The sequence below is a fragment of the Ammospiza nelsoni genome, chromosome 3 (genome assembly GCF_027579445.1).
Source record: "Ammospiza nelsoni isolate bAmmNel1 chromosome 3, bAmmNel1.pri, whole genome shotgun sequence".
Lineage (NCBI taxonomy): Eukaryota > Metazoa > Chordata > Aves > Passeriformes > Passerellidae > Ammospiza > Ammospiza nelsoni.
Window position 1 is genome coordinate 83,906,535 of NC_080635.1, and position 27,117 is coordinate 83,933,651.

The window sequence follows — 27,117 nt, forward strand, 5'->3', positions numbered from 1 at the left end:
GTGTGGCCTCAGGAATGCAAGTAGATGAGGACAGATGAGAACAACCATTTCCCTTGACTATGTTATTGCTAACACAGCCCCTTATATGGGACTTCACCACTGAACCTGTGCTCAGCTGGCTCCTGCTCAGTGAGGAGTCTGCCAAGGTCCCCAGGCCCTGCCTGCAGAGCTCGTTCCCTTGCTCCAGCACACGGACACCAGGACATTCTTTTCCCAGGGTTCAAGGCTTCTGATGAGCCAGTGGTGGTCACATTGCCTGGCACACGAGACTGAGACCTTTGGGGCACTGCTGTCCCCACTGGGCTGGCTTGGCAGGAAGGTGGTTTTAGCAGAAAGCAGTTCAGCGTAAATGACATTGGACAAAAAAACAGCCAGTGCTTTTCAAAGTTTATATATGCCAGTCATGGTAGTAACACGGTGATTTTGCCCTGAATCTTAATCAACTTTACTACAAACTTTACTTTATTTCTTGCTTTCAGTTACAAAAGTTTCTCTCTGAAGATCCCATAATATATTGATATTGTTCCATGTACCACACTGTGTTCTAAAAAGCATAGTGTGCAGAAGGCTACAAGTAAAAAGAGATATCCAAACTAAAAACAAAAGCTTAACAAAATAAATCCTAAGGCTTTTGTTTTAAGTGAAACAATCAAAGCAAGCACCAAGATGGCATTGGAATTCACAAGAAAATAAATCCTACAGGCTTAAGTGACATGCATTTCTCTCTGCCATTTCCTCAAAACAGAGAAAAGAAAAAAAAGACACAACAAAGCACCTACTCCTGTTAGCTGTCAAGGAGGAGTTTTCCATTTAATACCAAATAATAAGTTTGAAAGGTTTCAAGATGCTATGAAGTTGCTGTAGGTTTTTATTTTCATTGTTGGTTTGTATTTCTTTTTTCCCTGAGGCCCTAAGATGATTTTAAAACACAGACAGAGGAAATTTCTACATCTTCTGTTACTGAAGTTATGCTACTGACTACTGCAACTAGAGCAAGAACTTAATATTTGCATTTCCTAAATACTAGAAATTTGTGTTGCACTGCCATCACATTTCTTACTTTGAGATTTTTCTCCTTATCTGTAAATTTGTTTCCTTCAAGCATTTCTGCTAAGGAGCATGAGGCACCATTTTCAATACTCAGTGTCTTTCTATCTCACTTTCATGGTGAAATTATGAATAGATCTGCATTCCTGGTCTCTTCTGGAGTTTGTTTATGGTATTAATTTCTTGTAATAAAATAAACACTCTTTGTGAGCATGACAGTCAGAATAACAGATAAGACTTTACGTTTTCTTCTTTCCATTGACACATTCAAACAAGTACTACTAATTAATATTAGTAAGGAAATTTTTCCATACAAGCAGTTTGCTGCTATAGAGGTGTTAAATCCAAAGACTTTTCTAAGATAAAAAGTATTTTCAGTGCCAGCTGAAATGGGAAGAGCTGAACTTTTACTTTACTGAAGGCTAAGAAATCCAGCAAAGCATATATTTTTACTTTTTAGTATCTGCAGCATGTGAAGCCATCTCTCTTAGACTTATATAGGTATTTCATTATATAGATATTTCTACAAAAATCTAGATGTAGGCTTGACTGCAACTCTTTCATCTTTACTACCATGCTGATACAGACAGATGGATTTGATCAGCTTTGCATCTTCCCAAGTCCTGAATCAGTACTTCCTCCTGTTTGTATAATTTTTTTTATGTTTGAGCTAGTTTTCATTGCTTTTGTTACAACATTTTATTGTGGCTTGTTTATAATACTACACGGCCCTCTTGCTAGAATATCTGCTTAGACTGAAGTTCTAAGGACTATGGGTATATCTGAGTGGAAATTCTCCAAAAGGAAGGATGTGAATTACTTAATCTCTTTGAAATATCATTTTAGAAGTAATGGGATTTTATATTGTAAATGTCACAGAACCTTGGACCTTACAAAATGCTTAAATGTGAGCATATAACTGCACTATCAACAGAAACCGTGTAGCTCAGAAGATATCAAAACATTAAACATAAACTTAATTGCATTTTATGTTTGTGGTTTTCGGGGGAAAATTTTGATTCCAGTATTGTAACTTTTATTTTCATTACAGTTATAGAAACCAAGTAAGATAACTGAAGTAAGGCAAACATATATACTATATACTTCTACAGATATTTTCTAACTGATGTGTCAGAAAACTGTGAGAAAGTTCATTTAGTTTTGTAACTCAGTGTGCTTAATTTCAAGATTTTTTCAAAATGGTTCATTCAATTTCTTACTTTTCAATTTATTTACCTAATTAAAGGAATTTTGTTATCTTACTGAAATGATAAATGGAAAATATCATTCTTCAGAAAAAATCTGTTAGAACCCAGTGAACACATTACAAAAAATTAAAAACACACAATACTTTGGAGTAATTGCAATGGTCAGAATACCAAGAAATAAAAATAGCACTAAATCTAATTAGGTTGTTTTGTAATTGACATCACAGTTACATGGGCTCATAGCTACTGGGCATGAATTACTTTCATTCCACTCACTATTTCAGTCTCCCATATTCGAAATAAGCATTTTTTCTTCAGTCTCTCAACTCATAATGTTCAAGATGTTATATGTATTGTACCTTTACTCAAAGCTTCTGCCAATACACTGTATAAAATAATTATACATTACTACCAGTATCAGCTGTAAGGACTAAAAATAGTAATATCTGCATTTCCCCAAATAAAAATTACATAACAAAAATGAAAGACTACAGTGCATGATCTGTATTCCTCACTTCTAAAAGACTACCTATCTTTAGTTTTCTATCTTAAAAAAGAAAACCATCTCAAACTAGAATATGAACCACAAATTCCTTTGGGTGAGAAAAACTTACTGATATTATATCTCTGTTAAGCTTACATCACATTTATTGACCAATTCAATCCTCAACAGTCAAAAAATGCTTCTATTGCCAACTAGCAATTAAGAAATTAAGACTATTCACAGCAATAGCATTCTCACTACATTTATATTGCCTTACTTCTCACAGAGAAAAATTACATTGATGGATTAGTGAGAAGTCTAGAATAATAAAAGCAGTAGTGCTATATAATAAGGGCAAATGAATAAAAAAATGATGAATTTCTAACTAATCAAAAAGACTAATTAGCATGCTACATATATAAATACCTTCAGACAGACTCCAACCATATCAAGAATGTGAAATACACTAATTCAAGCTGATTTCAGTAGTTGATACAAAGTTTAATCTTCCATTGAGAACAGGAATGACATCTACTATGTTTCTTATCTTTCCTTTAAAATATTCAGAAGAAATTTTTTTTGCTTTTGTTTTGTGGTATTGATAAACATATTTCACATGCCCAGTGTGCAATATTTTAGCCATTCCTTTATATGGAAGGAAAATACCTATCCCATTCTCTCTTGTTTCTGTTAATGCATATGGTGTTAACAGAATTAAAAATATATGAAAAAAATATTCTTGTGTCATTAAGTCACAGTCTAAAGACTTCCTGTGAAAAATACAATAAAAAGTCAAGTGAAATGAAAAGCCAGAGGCAAGTTGCCTTTCTTTTCACATGAACAACAAATTAGAATCAAACAGATACATGTGATCTTGGCCATCTCATGACACAGGAGTATGCTGAAAGTATGCCTTTTTTTTGGGCAAAGCTACTGGAAAACTCAACTGAACTACAGAAGAATTTAAACTGCACAGTTTAACCACAAAGGATATAATACAGCCCAAGAACATGCTGGATACATACAAGTTATGACAGACTCATGGACTCATGTAGTACAGGCAAAACAAACATGCTGTCAAGCCATGTATGAAAATAGGCTCCAAATAAATATGGTAAAATTAGGAAATCAGTCAGAAGGATCTGGGATCCATTCAGGGGAATGAATTTGTGCTCACTCCAATGGCTTTAGACTGATGTCTGCAATCTAAAAGGGAACAAAGACAGGCAGATGTGGTTGAAAGCTGGATTTTTATCTAGACTGATCAGAGGTTTTATTTCATGCAGAGCAAATATTTGATTTTAGAGAGTAATTACAGAGGACATATGTTGGACACTATACATATATGAACATGGGGAACATGGGGAAATGCAAAAAGAGGATATGAGTTGGATAATAGCAAAAATACATACATGCATTTCAGTACATGGTAAGAAGAGTCTGGTGTCCTCAGGCACAAAATCCCACTTTTAGTAAGAATATGGGAAACTCCTCATCCACACTTAGCCTCAAGGCAATATCCCTTTAATGCTCATATAGATAATTTGTTGGTTCACCAAAACAAGCAAGGAGCACTTACTCTAGAAGTAAAGTATCATGGGATGACAGTAGGCTTTATGGCATTAGTTCATACTCCTTCAGAGTGTATACAACAATAACAAAACACCCACTAATAACAGAAGAGTGGAATATATACTAAATATATATGGGAGTGAGATACATCACAAGAGAATATGTCTCTCCAAGACTAAAACTGAAAGCACTAAATTCCTCAGATCTTACACAAAAAACATATCTGTGATGGGCTGATCCCGGGCCAGCAGCCAGGAATCCACACTGCCATTCACTCCCCCAGCCCTCTCCAGAGGCATAGCAGAGAGGATTTGAAGAAGAAAAAACCTCATAAACTGAAATAAAGGAAGTTTAATAAATAAACAGAAGTGGGAAAACCCCCATCTAATGAAATTACAACAAAGCAAGTGATGCAAATACAACCACTCACTATCTCTCACAAGCAAAATGATATCCTGTCAGTCTCCACGAAATGGCTCACTTTCCCCACGCCCTCTCTGCTCAGTTTTTATTGCTGAGCAAAGATACTGCACATCATGGAATATTCCTTTGGTCAGTTTGGTTCACTGGTCCTGCTTATGCCTCCTCTTAAATTCTTGCCTACCCTGGGTCTATTTACTGTGTAGGACAGACCAAGAAAAAGAGAAAGCCTTGATGGTCTGCAAGCCCTGGTCAGCAACAACCACTATACTGGTGTGCTATTAATACTGCTTTAGTCACAAATGAAAACACAGCACCATGTGCACTACTATAAAGATGAGCTCCATCTCAGCCAGACCCAGTACAAAGCTGGAGCCGTTTTACTTCAGAGAATTCTCAAAATTCACATGCCACTCTTCTGGGAACTGGAATCCCTTGGGATTTCTCCATCTAATGTGTAAAGTACACAGCACAGGAATGAAATTTATCAGGGTGGTAACTGAAGTCAGAGGTTTAAATGTTCTGTCCTCTCCCATTTATCCTTCATATTCTAGAACACTGATGATAAGTTGATGCCTAAATGTGAACACTGAGATTTTTTTATTTAATTCACTGAATGTCTAAGCCTTGAATGTGATAGGTCTGTGATAGGTTGGGCAAGACTGGACAGCAGAACTTGTTAGTTGAAGTAGAGAGGAAGAAAGTGGTGGAGAAGTGATGAGACACTAAGTTGAAGAGAATTAAGAGTCCAAAGAAAGTCTGTGGAAGAAGCTAAAACTTTTCTGGACAATTTATTATTCACGTGTGATGCTTTAACACAAAGTCTGGGAGAGGAGCTGCCAACTGCCTTAGAAGATGAATTACTGTAAGTTAAAGCAGCATATCTGTCCTACTAGAAAAATAATGTGTTTCAGGTAATTTTGAGGAAACAGGTAAAAAATCTGGCAGAAGTCAAAAAAGGTTTTCACACGAATTTCTAGTACCTCCTCATAGCAGGTGACCTGTACATTGATTCTTCTATAGAGATTCCAATTATCTTCTTAATATGGATTAAAGGCAAATAAAAATAGGGCAACCCCTAAAGACCATGGAAAATAAGGACAGTGAATGAACTCCTGCTCCAATCCATATGGAGAACTATGGACTGCTTGGCCTACAACTACTGGTAGATTTGAGAGAGTTGCACCACAGAATGGTTTGCAGAAAAAGCTTATGTATTCTGCAATGTGTAAAACTTTCTCAAGCATATTATTTATTGACGCTTTATTAAACTTCACTTTTGCTTTTATATTTCCTGAAGCCCAGTAAAATAGCCTCTGACATTCTATTCCACAGTTTATTAACCATTAGTTATGTCTCTGAGATGCAAAAAAAAATCTATGATCAAAAATCCAGTATTTTGTACCATGTACTTTGCCAAAATCTCATCAATATGAATTTCTTTATGACACTGATAAAAGTATATCTACATGACATGATAGCACAGGCATGATGATTATGCACTGTGTCATCATTTATAATGATAAAGGGGAGTTAATTGACAATATTAGAATTGGGGAATATAGAAGTATCCTATTAGGTATACTGAAGGAAATGTAGTAGCTTCAAAATTCATTCAAATAGCACCAGGATTAACTTTTGTGCTAGCTGCTGATGCTAACTGAATTCCCAAGATACAACAGATTATAGAAATGTATTTGTAGGAACTTTATCTTATCTTTGGTAATCACCATGAATACCATTAATCTTGGGAGAAGATGAACTGCATAGCTTTTAATAAGAAGAATTGCATATCTCCACTCAGGTCCTGTAAAGCCAACAATCCACAGCAAAACACTTTGTACAGCTAACTAACCCAGTGCCTCCCCTTTCAGATTACAAACCTTAATTTATCTGTTCCGGTTTTGTACCTCGAGATTCGAGCCATCGACAGAGGAACTGATAAGGTGTCTAGCCAGCGCTTCTCGTATTTTGGTTCATTAGCTATGGGTGAAGAAGGTGATGATGGAGCCTGTGCAGAATAAATGAGAAACAGTAGGAGAGCTTAGAATACAATATAGTGAAAAACCCATGAATATGCATCTCTGGCTCTGTTTGTCTCAGAAGTGAATAATCATCACAATAAAAGTATTCAAGAAACTCAGAGTGGAGTAGAGAAATGAAAGCTCGTATGTTACCCATCTTGATATTTTGCTCTTGGTGCAATTTCAGTATTGCTTTAACATTAAACACATCTAAATTTTTGTTAATATTGATAACTGATACTAGAAAGTAAAGAGCTTTCAGCCATAAATACCATGATTTTATTCTAAATGCAGCATAATATACATTTGTAGTTTAAATTAATTTGTTCTCTATGACTCTTCTGCATCCTTCTATCATCAAGATAAAAGGATATAAATAATATCCTAATTAAATACTACACTAGAATATTTATTTGTGCATTGTGCTCTTATATAATTTAGGAGTAGATTTAAAATTCTTATTCCTGTGTTATCATACTATAGATGGATGACTTTTGAAATTTTATCTTTGAAGTCTTTCTTCAAATGTCTCTACTAGAAAGGCAAGAGTTGAGCATTTCACTCTTGTATAAAGATACCAGTAAAATTTACACAAAGTTGGCTGAGAAAGATTTACAGACATATACATTTAGGTCAAAGTTAGGCATTTGTGCTCTTTCCGAACCAATTTTTTTATCCTACACTGAGCGGAGAACTTTCCAGTAGAAAACAGAGTTGAAAGTTAGTTATTTTTATATCAGCTGTTCATAATCACTGAGTAGTATTTATGAAAGCAAAGAAACCACAGAATGACCCAAATTCAGTTCTGTTCTGCCAGGTGTTCAAAACCCATAAAACTTACACATAATAAAAAGCATTCTAGGAATGATCTGTTTCTTTTACTTGCTCATAAGGATTTAGGATTACATTTTCTCCCCTAAAGCCCCTTCTTACAGTCAACAAGGGCTGATCTATTTACTTCTTTAAATAAATCAAAATAATGAGTTTCAAATTCTAACAGGATGACTGAGACTTAATGACAGAGTATAATTTCCTAGTAAAAGAACAAATTGTAATGAAATTGCTGGAGTTGGTAGCACAAAGGAGTGTTTTAGACAGAATTTATTTTGGGGACAAGAATTTCATTTAGAGCATTTGCTATCCCCTAGAACCACACAGGTCTCATTTGACTGAGATGTCCTGGTGTTTTTGCAGTATGAGTATTTCATAATCAAGTACACACACTAGTTTTGTTTTATGAAATTAGACACAAAAGGCTCAGGTGAATTTAAAATCTAGAATAAATTTATTAGTATCAGAATGAAGAATCTGACACTTATTACAGAATTCTGCATGAACCAAAATAATTGACAGAACCCCATGCAATCTGAAGTTGAAAAGGATCAACATAATCTAACATTGTCTGTCTGGAAACCAAAATGTCTAGGAATAAAACAAGACATTGTTTTATTCCTAGACATTTATATCAAGAATAGAAATACTTGATTATGATCACTGAATCCAAGAATGAGAAAATAAAGGAACAAAAATTCCTAGAACAACATCATTGATTGTTCCCACACTCTAAACTCTCAAGATGCAGAAAACATCTAGACAATTTAAACATAAATATATTTTTCTTGTGAGCTATTAATTTTACTTCTTTTAACAGGTTATTGAACATCCTGATAAATATTCTGTAATATTCTAGGTAATTTAAGAGCATTTGGCAGGGAAAAAAAAAATTAGTAGGTCACATAGGCAATTTAATGTTTCCATTTGAGTCCCTTGCACTTCAATCAAATGCTTCAGTAGGTTATCAGCATAAAGAAAAAGTATCTCAATGCAAGTAAAAGCTAGAATTTTAGAAAATGTACATCACAGCTATTCATTAGGTTAATGAATTGAAAGGGACAATCGGCCAACATCACTTGGTCAAATATCTATTAACCCCAAAGCTATGAAACTGCAGCATAGAAATATTCATGTCAAAATACTAAACTGTTAAAACTGCTAAGAACTCCTAAAGCAAATGGGTCTTCCCCAGACAATTTCAAAGATTTGATATTTGAAAAGTACACTAGAAGGAATATTTTTTTTTTTTTCCCACGGTTCCAAACTACTTATATCTGCAGAAACCCTACTGCATGATCTGAACATTAATGGCCAAGAACAGCAAAAGGGTATGAAGGGGTCAAGCTAGTCTAAGTGTCAAATATGTATTTCTTATGAAGCCATACTCTACTAACCAGTTTATTGTAGAGCATAAAGTTGGAATTACTCCTCTTCATTTTCTTAAGGGCAAACTAGGGAATACATATGTCCATAAGAGCATTGCAGAGAAACAAAATTCTATCATAGGACCAGCAGCTCATTTTGTTCTATTTAACCTGTAATCTATGAACAATTCAATCTGAGACTCCGTGATATATTCTCGGCAAAACACAAGGATAAAAATAAGAAACTGAGAAGGAAGCAAGTAAAAAAAAACAAGAGAAAGCACTGTCTAAGAATCTCAATATACTGAATGAGAGATAAAAGAACTGCTAAAAATATAGTAGATAAATTTATGCAATGATCAATGCAGGCATGAGCAATGCACATGAAGAAAAACAATATTAACTTTTCCCACTGTTATGGGGTATGAACAGGTGATTACAACTCAAAATTTAGATCTTGAAATTTTTTTTTAACAATTAGATAAAGATTCATTGGTCTGGAAAAGAAACTGCAGAGAGAATTGTATGACTGAGATATGTAAAAAATAAATAACAGAGAAAGGGGTTAAGAAACAGTGGTTCACTTGGTATTTTCACATAAGAAGCAGGGGTATTGATTAGAAGTAAAAGACATAGGATAAAAACAGAGAATGAATGTGTTAGTCTATATAACAAACTGGTTCAGGAAGCATCTATGTCAGAAGTCACAAGAGATGCAGGAAATATTCCCAGAAATAATTGTACATATTTCCTCTGTTCTTGCATTCTCTTGAAGGCATTTTCTGGGAACAAGCTTTTTGGCTGGATGGTTCTTTGGTCTGACCCAGTGTAGTGAGCTGGCTGACCTTCAAGGCATTTCTCCGCTAAACAGCTACTGCTGCTCATCTTGAAAACTCTTCACATCATTCCTCCAAAGCACTAAAATAGAGCTCATCTCTGTAATCACAGCTTTTATGCTCTTGATCATTTCATACCTTCAGTTTTCTGCTGAGGTCACCAACAATGTTGCCAATTAATGCCAATTTGCTTTAACACCTGCCCATTAAGAAATGGATTGAACACAAAAACCTCGTTTTTGACAGAACAGTGAACAAGAATCAAGTTTTAATGACACATAATCACTACCTACCTGGGACAGCTGTGTACTGCTGACGTGGAGGAGGGCCTGACTCAGTATCCCATTAGCAATCACTGACCTATGAATGACACTGTAGGCAAGTGTTTTAGGCTTTCTTAAACAATTATATAACTAGTCATTATGGTGCAACAAAAAAGTCTTCCAAGAGGTAGAATAAGTTCAGAAAGTCCACTACTAACGGGGAGATGTAATCACATATGTCTCTATAGTTAAATTTCCACTAACAGCATAAGAAGGAAGGGGAAAAGATCCCAGCTGGCTGGGACTGTCAAATTTTCCTCTTTTTGTGCCATATAATTCACAGAGTTTGGGAAACTCAGTTTCCCTTTCTTTTAAACTGTTATTGATTTTAAATCTCTGCAAAAAAAATATCATGTCATCAGAAGAAAGTCTTTCTGAACCTTCTCTAGTAATTCAATTTCCAGCTACTTCTAGGGCCCTCCCTTGAAAGCAGCCACAGTGTTATTTTGAGTTGATGCAGCCTTTTCCATTAAACATGGGCTTCAGGAAGGCTGAAGCTGGGTTAATTTACTTGGAATCAGAAATACTCAGGGTCACATTATTCAGCAAGATTAAACTTGGTTTTAAATGTATTTTTAATCTCATATTACAGTGTCTGCTTTGCAGAAAGACAAATGATGCCCCATCTTTGGAGGCATCCAAGGTCAGGCTGAATGGGGCTTTGACCAGCAATCATCCTAAGTGCTACCATGTGGCACATGCAGAACAACCAGCTGATCAGGTACAGCCAGCACAGGAAAGGCAGGTCCTGCTTGACCAGCCTGATCTTCTATTACAAGACTGGGTGTATGGGGGAAAGCCCGTGCATGTTATCTACTTTGACTTCAGTAAAGCTTTTGTTACTGCCTCCCACAGCATTCTCTTGGAAAAGCTGGCAGCCCATGGCTTGGAGAGGTGCACCCATCACTTGCTAAAATCTGGCTGGATGGCTGGGCCCAGAGAGTGCTGGTGAATGGAGTTACATCCAGCTGGGAGCAAGTCACAAGTTGTGATGCCCAGGGATCAGAATTTGGGCCAGTCCTGTTTAACATCTTTATTGGTGATCTGGAGGAGAGGATCAAGTGTACCTCCAGTCAGTTTGCAGAGGACACCAAGTGGGGTGGGAGTCTTATCTGCTGGAGGGTGGAAGGAACTGCAGAAGGATCTGGACAGACTCTATCCATTGTATGAGGTTCAACAAGGCCAAGTGCCAGATCCTGCACATGGGTCATGATGGTCCCCTGCAGTGCTACAGGCTGTGGGCAGAGTCCCTGGAATGGTGGAAAAGGACCAGGATGTCCTGGTTGACAGCTGAACATGAGCCTGGCTGTGCCTGGGTGAATAAGAAGGCCAGTGGCTGGAGAAAAGGCACCTCTGGGGCATCCTTATTGCTCTCTACAATTACCTGAAAGGAGGTTGTAGCCAAGTAGGGGTTGGTCTCTTCTCTCAAATAACAAGTGATAGAACAAGAGGAAATGGCCTCAGTTGCACAGTTGCACCAGGAGAGGTTTAGGATGGATATTAGGGAAAACTTCTTCACAGAAAGGTTGTCAAGTGTTGGAGCAGGCTTCCCAGGGAAATGATTGAGTCACTGTCCTTGGAGATATTTCAAAGGTATATAAACAGGACACCTAGAGACATGGTTTGGTGTTGGACTCGGCCATTCTTGGTTAAGCTCAGGTTGGATTTGATGATCTTAGATGTCTTCTCTAACCTAAATGTGTCTATGATTATACCATTTTATGAAATAAGACTCAAGTGTGCCATCCATTAGGAAAAAATATAACCTTTTACTGATAATTTGAACTTAATCAATTTTCTGCTTTAGAGGATTTAATATTTCAAAGTACATCATTAAAGCCTTGATCCTGTTCTGTAAATTTATATTTCTACAGAGCACATGTAAGAGGTATGACTAATCTTGATTACTGCCTTTGTCAACACTGGTTCAAAAAGAGATGATAATGATGATGCTGTTATTTATTTCTCAAAGTAATTTTTGCTGTTTCCATTTTAGTGAGGATTGCTGAGAATTTCTGAAAAGAATATAAAATATCCCTCTGTAAAACATGTATATGAAAATGGTAGCAACATTAACATATTTGATATTTATATATTGATATATTTTTATGATGTAAAAACAACTCTGTGGTTTGAATTACAGAAATATAAAACCACAGAATATCTCAAGTTGAGGGGGTCCATAAGGATCACTTGAATATCTTTTCCTCACAGGACTACCTAAAATTAAATCATATGACTAAGAGTGTTTTCCAGACATGCCTTAAACTCTGAAATGCTAAAATAGCTTGGCATAGCTTCATTGACTGAAGCTATAACTGAAAACATTGGCCATTAAGTTTCAGTGGATTTCATGACAATCTCTTAGATTAGAAAATACTGGCTTTCATGCATCTTTTTGATGCCAGCTGGAATGTGTTTTGTCAAAGCTCTGTTACTAAAAATGTTTCAGCATACTCAAAAAACAGTCTTCAATATAATATACTTTTCAAATGGACAGATTTGTCTTACACTTATTCTAAAAAAATAGAATTAGGATCACATAATTTCTTGCAACAACACCAGCAACATTCAACTCAGAGTGAATTCAATGTGGTCTCTCTACAGTTTTTAGTCTGGTCTGTGATTGAAATGTATGTATATATACATATATTGGCAGGTTGATTTTCTGTATATCAATGAACCTATCTGCCCTCTGTATGGCTGAGTGTTTGCTAATACTTATTACAGGGACAGACAGAAAGCAGGGGCTTTCCATTGATTGGAGAAGAAAACATGACTGATCCATTTAGCAATAAGAATCTCACATTAGCTCACTTTAATAATTTAACAACAAAAATACCAAATTTATAGCCAGAAGTAGAGACATGAATAAAACTCTTGTGACGCCCAGACAACAAAACAAATTATGGTGATATCTACTGTAGATAGGAGTCAGAGCTTTCAACTTGTCTCAGAATTCAGAGGGATTTAATTACGATATCAAAATACCTGTGCATCCTTTGATGCAGCATGAATTCAGAAGAGGGTCTGTATTTATTTATTTTTAATGGAATTCATAGATGCAGGTGCACAATTCTGTGACAGTTTTAAGAAGACAGTAATTATCTGGTAAAGTATGCATCACCAAATCATTTAATAGATAAAGGCTTCTATAGAGGAAACATGCTCTTTCAGGTGAAGTAACAATTTGAAGTTGTAATATGATGTCTTCAAAATTCACTGAAAGCACCTTTTAATTACACAGCTCTATCTACAATATTTTAATTGACAGATGCTTAATTAAATGGGAGGAAGGTGAAAAAGCATGTGAAAAACTCCTCCTTTCCTACCAGAGAAAATAAATACTTTTCATTCTAATGTTGCATCAGATACATGCTTTTGAAATATAATGACTGCTCTTTAAAATATGTAATTCTTTTTAATTAATACATGAGTTTACAGACACTGAGCACCTATATATAATGTTTACATAGAGACTGTATAGCAGTACTTGCTGGGGACTTACACTGCTTTCAATGCAATAGCTATGCATTTAAATCAATTGGATTACTATTCTACCAGTGAGGAACAAATGAAAACCCTTTCAATTATATAAATTTCTCTAGAGGTGATTTACAATGGAAATATTAATGAAAATTTCATTGCATCTGTGCTGCTAGGTGCTAATACATTTTTATTTTTTTAATGAACCAATGGCATAAAAGCCTGAGTAAGATATTTTTAGAGAATACATATGGACTATTTGTCAGAATCTTGCACCTTTTTCTTTAATTTGTTTCCCTTGAGCTAGTATGTAATTGGTTTCTGAGTAACCTCAACAACCTTGCCTGGAACACCTTTCCAAATAAATTCTTCCTTTGGGGGTAGGGGACAGGGACCAGACTAGTTTATATCAAATCTCAGCACAAAAAGTAGAAAGTAATTATGACTGCTCAAAAACTACAATAGCAGTCAGAATTCAAAACCTAACATTAAATGTATATAAGGAAAATAAAAGATACAAGGTTGAGATCATTACAATTTTACACTATAAATGCAAGTGTACCAAACTTCAGCTGTTAGAAACAGCTTTTGGCAGCCTTTTATATCCCCAAATGGGGCATGCTGTCCTTGCTTAGAAAAATTAGCTCAAGGTTTGGGAAACTCTTTGAATTTCACACAGTCTGCACACCCCTCAGGAAAAATCTGAGCCTTGACTCTTGCTTCTCTCTCTGAGATCAGTGTCAATTTGTTGCTGGAACTTGTGGAAAGACACTGGATGTAGCTTAGAGGGAGAACTTGTAACCTCAGTTTTACTCTCTGTTTTCTCTATAAACCACATGGATGTGTACCTGGACTGCCAAGGTTCACCTATGCTAACATCAAATAAGTTTTCTTTTTTGCTGCTGCTGCTGCTGCTGAAAACTTGAAATGAGAAAATTCATAAGAACTGTAAAAAACAATGTATTCACATGCAAGGGCTGTGTATGGGGAAAATATATGTAATTAAGAACTAAAACCAGATACCTAACAAACTGGAGAATTTCTGTGCAGAAGAAATGATCAAGCTGATCAAACAAATGTTAATTTGATTAATCAAATACTAGAAGAAATAACTCTGCTGAAAGGATTAGCAATGACTGTGGACATTATTAAAAGGAAAGGATGAGACTTTTAAAGATACTTTTTATTCACTTTATAATGTCATAGTGTAAGTCCCAATCAACTTTAATCACAATTAGAAAAACAGCACTTCTTTACAGCTAAATCTAAATGTAAACAAACATTTCAATCCAAAAGATTTTCCTTACAACTCTGCTGTAGTAAAGTAGGAAGGTGTTTAAAAGTTTTCTTCTAGCTTCTATTGCCATGATTTCTGAGAGATATAATCAGAAACAGAAAATCTGGATTATCGTTCACTGAGTCATTATAATAATTTAATATTTTATTAATTGAGGAAAACTTATTTGCAGTGTGTTCATCTCATTTCATAAAGGTCTTCAGCACAGCAGAAGTGCAAACTGCTGAAGTGCAGCTGGCTGTGTTTAATCTGTTTTATCTTTCACTTCAGCAAAAAATGGAAGACATGGTGACAATTAATGAGTAACAATTGCGTGCCATTATGTGAGATAATTTTGTATTTATTACATTAATCATTTTATGAATTTACTTTGCCAAATAACACTGGAAGTCAGTTCAAAGCTACCTTGCTTTCATACTATATGAGAAAATAATGGATTTTCAGATCGAGAATTGGCAGAGGCAACTGAAACCATGAACACGTGAAATCATTCCAAAAGAAAGGATATTGAACTGAAATTCTGAAGTTTCTCTTCTTAAAGCAAGCTACAGAATGATTAAATTAGCTTTAAGAATGGTGTGTTTATATCGAAATGGAAGACACTACAGGAATATTCAAAAAAGCAAGAGTATTGAAGCTTTCATACATAGGACATCCATTCAGTCTCAATTCAATGTTCTGGTCAGACATTCCCCAAGGGTGTCCACCTCCCTGTCTTGAATCCCCTTCCCTTTTTGCCATTTAGTGCTTGGGATTGAGTCATATAATTTTCTCACTCTGGAACTAGGACTACCATAGACATTAAAGATGTAGCATTCTACTGGTCCCATCAAGAGCTGAGCATTTGTATTTTTTCTTTTTTAAAAACCTGATGATGAAGTAAGCAATGTCTTTTTTAAAGCAAAACTATTTAACTCAGCAGATAAAACAAAGGCATCAAAGAAAAATATTTTGAAGCTGTTTAGAAAAATGTGCCTGTTTAGCTTAATCTAACCAACTAACCTTAACATACACTATAAAAATTAGAATTCTCAAATTACACAAACACACAGGAAACAACAATTTATTCTGGTCTCACTTCACTTATCAGAACACCATTTTTAGACAATTCAGGGAAGGTGGATTCTCAAGCAAATGAAAACATAGTATATCCTGCCTTTGCATTGTAACTGTCAAATTATCTCATGGTGTCTTAAACAGTCATTTGTTTTATTTACAATATTTTTCTCCAGAACTAATTTCTCCAAAAACCTGTCTAGGATATTTGGACATCTGGTAGTAGATCTCTAAAGCACTTTCTTCATTGTTTTAGAGTTAGAACTCTCCAGGAAAACAACCTGTACTTACTAGCCTTGAAACCACCTCCTTTGTATGTTTTATGTTCCCTTCTGGAAGCTTACATTGTGTTCAATAAACTACTTATAAGGTACAGATGAATGTGACTGCCACTGTCAATTGCTGTAGCATTTGTCACAGTAGTGACCAAGCACAAAATAATCAGGTGTGAAGAGAGCACTCCGGCTCATTTCTCTGGGTTTCAGAGAACCCCGTTAAAGTGCTGTACTGCAAACTGCTCTGATATTACAAAAGATGTATATAAATCCTGAAGATGGTATCACATCACATACAGCAGATGCTTCACAGCAGAGGTGACAGGGACAGGTCCAACAGAGGCAGGACAGCACCAGAACTGAAAATGGTACAATCCTATTAGGCCGAAAGAGCTTGCTGCTAAGATGGCTAAACTACCGCCCCTATGCTACAAGCCATCAAAAATGACAGCTTGGTAAACCTGGAGTAACAGTAATTCTTTAGCTCTCAATCCTGTCCTTTCCTTTACATGGTGTGCTTTTTGGAGTAGAACTTCCACCTATAAATATAGGTGCATTGTCTATTATGGCATGGATCTGAGTGTGGTTAGGAAGGTACATAAAACTGCAATGCAAACTTGCAAGATGCAGTGTTCAAAGTGAGTCAGATCTCCCCTACCAGGGTGATGTAAAAACAGGATTTAAATATCATTAGTCTTATTAGGCAATAGCATTACAGGAAATGTCAGTTCTGCTTTTACTTTACCATAAACCTGAAAATATTTAATTGAATAAAATAGAAATGTTCACTAGATGGTAGTTGAAACACATTCATAACCACTTTTCAAGATATGATCATAGCTCAGTTACACTCACAGCTAGGGAAAAGTTTAACCATACAATGCATCATCTCAACATCCAGTCATTCCTGCTCAAAATATGTAGGGCCTTGCTTTTGAGTTTCACAATAAGATTCTAGCAATTTTTCATTTTGTTTTCTGTGAAGGGAGATCATGAATTTTACAATCTATGATGTAGATTCTCCTGTTTATTCCACTTCCAGGTCATAGTGTCTATTTTATACATAGCTCTTCACATGAGTTTATGTCAGGCTTCAGAAAAATTAAGTGCTGTATAAAATCAACCCAGTACCTTACTATTACACCTTTTTTAATTTTTGTTTTTCTGCTTACATTTCAAGCCTATACCCAGTCTTTTGAGTACTATCTTGTGTGCTGACTCTAAATTACTCTGTTACAAGTCTACAAAACTCCAGCCACTTATTTATATTTTTATAATATGAGAAGTTACAAGTATGCAGTTCCCAAAGCAGTCATAATGATTGTTAAAAATGATCACAACACACTCATTCTAGCATTTAGTAGGCACTAATTTACTAAAATGTAATAATGCAATCACTACCATAGCCCTTTTCTTATCATGTAAGCTCTTTGCAGAAATGACTTTCTTTGCCTGCAGAGAACCTGGTGGACAGGCAGAGCAGAATACTGGATCCTGAGGTTTGGATTATTTAGTAAGACAACAGTACAAGGCAGTCCAAATTAACAGTCATCTGGATAACTGCAAACAAATAAACATGAAACCTTTTGTATCTATGACCATTTTGGTCACCAAACACTGAGGTACAGGTATCAGCACAGAAAAGCATATTTCTATTTATTTATTTATTGTACATTATGCCTTTATACTATCATACATGAATATATGTATTTTTAGCAGATGAAAACAAGCTTTAAGGAGTAGTATTGAGAGACAGTGGTTGAAGAAGTGCAAAGCTTGAGAGAAGTACAGTAAGCATCAGACAATTTTATTACTGTCTGAGAAGAAAAGGGAAAACAGAGGAGAAGCTTCTGTCCATTCAGTGTGTCTTCTTTCTCTATAATTTAATATCCAACTGAAAGACTAGAGCTGAGATTTGTTAGGCGTCAAACAGGTTTTGAGCATGAAGATCCATGTCCTTGTACAGCTAGTATTTACATCTTCATTACTGAAAGGACAGCACTCTTACTTGCTAAGACACCCTATGTTCTTTGGTGACTACCACTTTTCCTGGAGAAAAAGTTTTTTCTTTTCTTTCCCCACAGTGCTGCAATTAATTTAATCACAGTTGTTCACTACAGAAAGAAGAACTGAATATCCTCTGGGTAAAAGAAAGAGACATTTTTTCCTCTTTTATTTCTTTCTCTTTCTCTCCCTATCTTTCCTATTAAAAAAGTTTTCTTCAAGAATTCAACTTTACATTATTTTCTTAATTTCACCTGCATTTCAGCATCTCCAGCTGGATTAAATTAAACAGTATAATGCAACAAAGTATAACAAAAGTTCACATGAATTCATGTCTAAATAATGATTACATCTTACTGTGCTCACTCTTCCAAATGTCTCAGCTGTCCCAGAGTAAAAACCTAACAGTTCATGGCTGTGTGTTGTGGACTTTGTAAGTACAGAATTTTACAGTATAAGCACTTAAAAATCAATCAAAGCAAACAACAAAAAAACCCAAAGCTAAGTTAGTCTTAGTCTAGCATTTTGAAGCTCAAAATGAGAAAAGAACTTATAAAGTTCACATCCACTATGCTTTTATTATTTATTTGCATACCGTGTTAGTTGAGTTTCCATTCAAATGTAAGCCACTGTCAAAGAGAGGTGATGAAGTTCCACTGCTGTGATCACTTGATGGTCCAGGGGAACCTGGAAATCAGTTAAAACAAAAAAACTGCTGATGTTAAAAATATATGTATATATCAGACAACATCTATTCCAGCTGTAAAACACAGGAAGAATTTTTAATATAATTCCCCCAACCAAGACAGAAATACTACTTGTATTTCAGAAAGTCAGACAATTAAATATCCATATGCTATATTTAATGTCTAGAAATAAAAAAGGTTTCTAGATGTCATCTAAGAGGGGCTGTGCTCATGGGGTCTTTTTGTGTGCTTAACTGTCTTCAGGATTAAGCCTTTTTTCACTGAGAATGAGATATTCAAAACAAGCAGTCCTTGTCTCATCCTTAAGTGATACTTAATCAGTATCTACAGATAAAACCATGTCAAATTCTGGGTTTTTTTTGTTGGCAGTAACAAAGGAGTCGAATAGATAAAAAATGCTGTGAGACCTGTAGGTAGATATTTCCATGTTATGACATTTTGCCATGACATGAGATGGTGTAGGGAAGGGAGATGCATAAGAAGGGAGCAGGGGAGGCAGATGCTACTCCTGATGATGTGCTCATGGTGATGATATGGGTTGATGGGAAGAGACAGTATGATTGCAGTTACAATGAACACAGCACAGCACTAAAACTGCCAGCACAGCAGCTGGTCTGACTGAATGCTGGAACAAGTGCCTGAGCCTTCTGGGATGGCTGGAGTAGCCAAAATACTTCAGAATATGCATGCACGCACTTAAATCCTGCCTGCAGTGTGATTTGGGAATTTCTTTATTGCATAATGCAATTGCTACTTAGCTTTCTAAATGTGTCATAATGCTTCATGACTGGAATTCCCTTTTGTGCATGGACTTGTGAAAAACTCTTCTTGAAATGGGGCGCTATTCTCTGTAACTCCAGTTTATATATTGCATTAAGTCATAACTATTTTCCATACACCTTATTTGCTTCTTTTCTCATTACAAGAATGAATATTTATAGCAAGTCATTTACCAAAGATCACTTGACTCACAAACCTTGGTTTCAGAATCTACTGAATGGCTACACTGAACATTCTAGAGAGGTGCATGTAAGCTCTTGTGGAGGTCCAGGTTCAGTTCAGGAGAAGGCTCATTTCCTAAGTTCCTTACATGTCTGATCATACCTAGCAAGTTCTTTTTTTTTTTTTTTTTGAGTATGCTTCTATTGAGCTGCTTTCTACTTCCAGAAATGGTGCTTTATGGAAGCAGTGCCATGATCTCGGGCTCCCAGACAAAGATGCTGCAGAAAGTGAGATGCTCCTGGTGAGAAAGCCAATCTCCCCATGACGCACAAAGAGGGCACCAATATTGCTGGACCTACGTGAACTACTTGAGAAGGTGGCAGCCAGCTTGTGTAGTGTGTACTAGGTCTTAGTGGCAGGGGTTGATGGGCTGGGATGTCTCCAGAAGTGGGGAATGGTTGAGGCTGCCCTGGGCCAGGCACAGACAGATCCAGCCAGATCCCACATTACCACTGGGCCCTGGAGCTGAGCTGGCAGCACCTCTGGGAAACTATTTAACAAAGGGTAAAATGCAGAAGGGTGGAGACAATAGTAAGGGAAAGAGTGACACAAAAATCAAATGAACCTCAAGGTCAGTGAAGAAGGTGATAGACAATTTATTTGTCTTTGTTTCTCATTGCCTGAATCTATTTTAATAGACAATACATTTGTCTAAGTTTTCCCACATTGCCTCTGCTTTGGCCATGATGGTAATTAATAGCTAATCTCTTTTTTGTTCTATTTGTACACCACATTCTGTTTGAGAACAGGGAGTGAGAGAGTGTCTGAATGAGAGTTTGGCTCTTAGCTGAGGTTAACCAATGACAGGCAATACAGTTCAAGTATGTGATGTCAGTCTACAAGATGAGATACAAGTTCTACTAGCACTGTCATAGTCACAAATAAATATGCCCAATGACACAGACACTACTGGTAAGATGCTGCTAATTTGCCAAATTCATGTTTAAGCTTGGACATAGTTATCCAAGGAGCAGTCAACATAATTTTAGAGTTGTCTGATGATCCAGTAGGAAAAGTAAGAAGACACATGAAGACTCATTATAAGAAAAACTGACAATATATTTTCAAATGCAAATGATAAGCAGTAAACACTGAAAGAAAGTTTCTAGCATGAAATGTATAGTTCAGCTTAGTAGAGGCCTGTCAGGTTGGCTTTTCACAGGTATAAAAATCTAGATTAAATGAATGACACTCTTCTAATGGCAAGGTCTAAACTATGACACCTACGAGTCTGCTGAAAATAGGAAAACACAAGTATATAGTTGAGTGCAATTTAAAGAAATAAATTCTAAATCAATCCAAAGAACAGGACACATTTCAAAACTTTTTGCTTATTTTGGAGAGAAAATAATCTGCTAAAATAAACTGGTGCAAAATTATTAATTTGATCAAATAAAGTGATTTATTATGAACACTTTTCTACTTGCAACACTGATGACAACTGTGCAATTTGAATATTTTATCTGATAATCAAAAGAGCCCCAAACTTCCATGATCTGTATTGTTCATACACTTTTTAGTATTGCTACTGTTAAACTACTCAGCTGTCTCAACATAATTCTGCTGACAAAACAAATAAAAACAGTAAAGTAATTAATGAAATATGCGTAATTAATGTTATCCATTTGTTTGGTAAGTGTCCTTAAAGTAACTTTCAGTGTAAATGTATGATTCAAATGTTTGCAAACACTATTTATTGTATTCAGGCAAAGCTTCTATTGAAAAACTTTCAGCTATCACCCATGACTGTACTGCATCTTAATTATTTTTTCAGTTTTATTTTGAATAAATTATACATAAGAAGCAAGGGAGTATGCATTTGATTCTTATATGTTAAACAGTAAAGTAGACAGACAATTTTCTATTTCTTCCTGTGAAGTACTCAAGGATTGAATTTCTATTTCTGTCACTGTCAGCTTATTACAAGAATACTGCAAAGAGGAAAACAAATTACTCCCATTCACTAATTTCCTCTTACCTAATGGGAGCTTTAAAAATGATGGAGCTTCCCTGAGGTATTGAACTGTGATGGTAACTTCATCGCCAGCATTTCGCAGTAGGTGTACCTGTCAAGTGTGACAAATAACAACTACTTTAAACCAAAGAACGATCAGTCATGGAAAGCACATTACTTACAATGAAATCAACATTTCTGTTGATCTATAATAAATTCAGTGTAAGCATTTCTGGCTTAGAATGTAGAATAGTTGAGGATCCAGCCACATCAACAATGGAAAAGAGTAGGCCAGACCAGTAGAACAACCTGAATAAATAATTTGCTGGGCAACCTGATATTACATACCAGCTGAACACAACTTCCACTAACTGATTTTATAAAACTGACATAGGATAGTAGGGAAATATGTGTCTATGTAGATAAAATACATTAATTTTGTCTGTATACAAACAGAAAGATATATGGAAATGTATTAATACATCATACATATCTTGATCTTAAGTATTTGGTTTGATTGATTTGGGTACCAAGTTAAGCACACTTTTGTGATTCAAATACAGTCTTGAGTTTTGTGTCTTTATTGTCTGTAAGCATTTGTTAACCAAAAGGGAACACATACACACACACACACTTCTAGACATGTTTTAAACCATCAGAATTCACTTTGGGGAATAGCATGCCATCACATAAAGTATTTTTTTAAATGCAGAACTACACATATTATCTCTGATGGAACTCAGTTCCTACTACAGGGCAGAGGTGTTCCCCAGTTTCATATCCATGACTCTCAGGAAACAGGTATTGTGTTTGGTTTGCATGTGGCCTGTACACAGGGCCTGCATATCCCTGACCCAGTTTGTCAGAAATGGATGCTACAGCTTGTGGCCTCTAATCTGAGCACAACCAGAGCATTCATCCTCCAAGCAGAAAAGGAACTAACTGTAGCAAACTGACTTATATAGACACATTTAATGGTTTAATGTGCTGGGAGGAAGCTGGTGGTAGTGTTGTTCCAGACCACTGTGTTAGCGCAATGCCACGTTGGCCAACATCATGAGATGCAGGATTACCTCAAACATCTTAAGTTTTCCACTTATGTACATAAAATAATGCTTACACCAGAGACTGATGTATTTGCTTGCATGAAAATATCAAGCTTATGTCTGATGGAAACCAAGAACCCTTTTTCTCTTTTTTCTTCCACCCCCATCTCCCCCCTCACTCAATCTGCTTTTAAATGATTTACTATGAAAAATACAACAGCCAGTGCTGCCTACTCAACCCCAGAAATATCAGTGTTGTGCTTTTGGGGACAATTGACTATAAGAGAACCTGAGGTCTCACTGTGGGGAAAAAACAATGTGGAGAAAAATAAGATCACTGATTTCTGACTAGACCATTTGAAGATGGTCACAACAGGAGGAAACAAGAATGACAGTGTAGCAAACTTTGCATGCATTTTTAAGGTCATAGAAAAGTATGTTAGGGCTGCAAAGCAAACCAGTGTGTCCTAAATTCTAAGGTGCAAGAAAACTATGTCTCTTGAATTCCTCTGCCCCTTATTTCCTACAGAAAATTTCCTATTTCCTAGTTTAGACAATATTTATTATTCAATAAACACTGAAGATGACTGGTAGCTTTGCTAGTCTCACTCTACTGTTTCAAAGATAGGACAACCCTCCACTCTTACAAGGATATTCCCTTCCAAATTAAAAATGTCAGAAAGTATCAGGGCAGGGAGAAGTCACAGTTGGCAAAAAAATACAAGATCCTGTTACCAAGTGCTGCTGTTCTTGTAGTACCATTTTACTTTTAACTACATGGTAAATCTATTAAAAATGCCAACTTTAGTTTATGATCAGTACAGAAACAACAGTTTTTTGCATAATTAAATAGAAAATTTCAAACCAAACAGATTTTAACTGTAGTCCTGATATATCTAATGGGAAGAAATATAAACCAAATAAAATTAATACTGAGAATTCACTTTTTATTCATGATTGCCTTTTAAAATAAGCTAAAGAAGTGAAGAAGTTTAAATTTACCTTTGGAACAACAGGAAAGAATTTTAATTTCTTAATTGAAATAAACCTTTTGCAAACAAAGAAGAACAACTATATTTCCTCCTAATTAAGCAAGGAATGTTTTCACACAAACATTTATATTTATCAAGAGATGAGAGGAGACAGCATGACAGATTGCCTAATATACTTTTGGAAGACATCATTCAAATTTTACAAAAATAAATCCAAAAATTGTTGGAACAAAACAAAACAGTAGACTAGAAACTGTTGCAGAGTATGAGATTTAATTTTTTATTTCAAATTATACTTTTAAAAGGAAATAACTCCAATATTAATGATTTGGTTTAAAATTTCCAAGCATCACTAGTCTCTTAAAAGATATTCACACCGTATCATACTCCCTGAAGCTGCTTAGTATTCTTTGGGTAGTGCCTGAAGAGGCCAGAGTGTTGAACCACACACATACTAACAGAACTAAATCAATTTCAGTGATCACAAGAAGGTCTTAACAGTCAGAAAGTCACTAAATAATGCACTGCTCTGTGATGCTGAAGCTTTTGCAAAAGTCCACTAGGTCCAAAAAGACAAATCCAGTATCTTTGGAGTAACATTCACTGCTACACTGTTGTAGTAAAATTATTAAAAGAGAATTGCAGAAGTGAGTGGGTTTTGTTGTTTTCCAAAGGTTGATTAAATGCATTTAGTGCAGCTGACTCTGTGTGTCCGTGTTCATGCACTTACTCGTGTTCATGTGTATAAAGGAAAAAAGGGCTTCAGCTGAAAAGCTTGCTTTTCATGCTGGCTCCAGTTTGCAGGCTTTGCTTATCTCTAAGAACATTTATCAGCCCAGGGTTTATTACGCTTCTCTTTCTCACATGCATTTCTTAGGAACAGAACAGAGAAAATGTTAAAAATATAAATAGGAGATTCTGTATCTCAACTAAGTACAGCAGAGAGTCTGTAGAGAAAAATATTACTCATATTTTAGAAAAACCTAATTACCTTTGTCATCTCATTTTTACTGTCAACACCTAGTTAAGGAAAATTCTATATACTTCTATGCAGACAAGCCAATGGCACAATGCAAAGCTGCTGGCATTCTTTTTAAATTCTGGTTCTTTGTGTTTACTGTGATTTGATCTAAATCTTCAAACATATCTGAACATTATTATTCACACTGCTCAGAGATTTAGAAAAGGTTTTGGCTGTTTGAAACAGGTTCTGTTTTATTAAGAACAGCACTTAAAATTGAAAATGAGAATGGTTTTGGATGAATTATTTCACCCATATGGCCCCTCAGCCAATATCTGTTCTGAGTGCAGAAGTCAAATCATTTTACTGAGGCCATTTAAGAGATTCAACTCTAAAGTATTTGGTAATATATTTTCTAGAAATCAGTAAAGATCTTACGATACAAAGAAATCCTCATTCACAGATATGAATCCCTAAATACAAAGAATCTGGATGATAACCTTACACTTTAAACATAGGAAGTTGGATAAAATTAATCTTATATGGCATGCCTTGAAGAATATTTAGGTACATAAATGTGACTAAAAGTCTGAAGCAAAAATTCTGAAGTAGAAGGATGTGAACCACCTGATGAATGCCTGAGCTTGAGGTACAAGCATTTCCCAAATAAAACACTTGAAATTCACACGAAATGCAAGTTTTGGACTTGAAGAGTATCTGGGTGGAATGTTATTTACAAGCCTGCAACAGAGCAGATAAAAAACTGAGATGTGATAAAATATATGACATAACATATCATAGTAAAAAAAACAAAACAAAACAAAAAACCCCAATGAAATATAGAAAACTGAAAGTTTTAAAAAATTCTTCACTTTTCAGACAGAATGATAATGTTTAACACTTAAAATGCCTCCTAAGCAAAAGTATACTTTGAGGCACTTTAGGAAACTTGGCAATTTCAGCTCAAAGCATACAAACAGGGCTAAAAAATCTGGTATTGTACTTATCTGTCTATGAGTAAGCAAGGGAGATGTGTGACAGACACCTTGCAGTACAGGTAGATTTTAAAATTATAGTAGACACAAAATGGCTTTAAAAATAGTTTTTAAAATTAAAATTGGATTGCAATTCATATTGGAAGACCACAAAGCAGAATTAAGTCAATTCAAGAAACAACGATTTCTTGTCTCTTTTCCAATGGTCAAATATGGAATGGTTTCAAATAAATATTTTTGATTCTTCTTTTCCTTAGCATTGCACTATTCAGTAAGCAATAATCTCTTTCTAAATGCTTAGCTGGCTAATACAAAGCAAGCCTTTGTATCTGAACAATTTATACAAATATGCTAGGAAAAATGGCAGTCAATGTAGCCTTTGGAAATTTTCACAGATTTAAACTTAACTGCAATTCATTAGTTTACTCATTTCTTAATTCTAAATTCTAAATTAAGTAATTTCATTACTTAAACTTATTAGTTTACTAATTTCTAACTTTTCTCTAATTTCTGCCTATAATATAGTAGAAGATATTTTACAGATAGCTTCAGTATCAATTTAAACAAATGCTGCTTCTGTATGATATAAATACCAGGCATTATGAACAAAATAATAAATTTCAATTTTGTTTTCATTATTCTGTACATATTTTTCTATTTAATTAAACATTCTAGTGTGTAATTAGAATTGTGTAAACAATGCTTGCAAAACTGGAAGATCAAAGGTGCTGTTACATGCTGTGCATTGGAAAATAAATTTTGAGTCGACTTGGCTGTTCCCTGAAGCAATAAAAGTTTAAATAAACTTGCTTAAGGATATCTATTACCTGAAACATGAAGACCCATTCCTAAAAAAGTAAAATTTTCAAAAAATTCCAAGAATATCAGAACATTAGGGGGACTTCTCTCTGGAAATGAAGGTCAGTCTCAACTGTGATCAGTGTGCTATAAACAAAAAGGGTTCAAAACCACAGAACTCAAAATTAAAGAATAAGCAGTATGTTTTACTGCTTATCTGCTGTTTTGCTTTACTTGTAAAAAGAAAGAATTGTCTCAGGTATCAAAAACTCACAACACAGAGATACACATATCTGACTACATGTGATTGCAAAAACATATGGTAAAGTGGAATCAGTACCCATAGAATTGCAAACATTTCTGTCACAAAAACCCATTTCTGCAGTCATTTTCAAGCAAAGAAATTGGAACAACCTAACCCTGCAGGTTCAT

At 35.4% G+C, this 27,117-nt stretch overlaps 1 protein-coding gene across 1 annotated transcript in view; it reads right to left on the bottom strand.

Annotated features, from left to right (window-relative positions):
* SNTG2 (syntrophin gamma 2) overlaps positions 1-27,117 on the bottom strand; it is a 119,077-nt gene that overhangs the window by 57,449 nt on the left and 34,511 nt on the right. The window contains exons 6-8 of the mRNA XM_059468749.1: positions 21,918-22,005; positions 18,826-18,917; positions 6,615-6,742 (exon numbers count right to left, since the gene is read on the bottom strand). Coding sequence (XP_059324732.1) covers positions 6,615-6,742; positions 18,826-18,917; positions 21,918-22,005 — 308 coding nt within the window. The remainder of the gene's footprint in view (positions 1-6,614; positions 6,743-18,825; positions 18,918-21,917; positions 22,006-27,117) is intronic.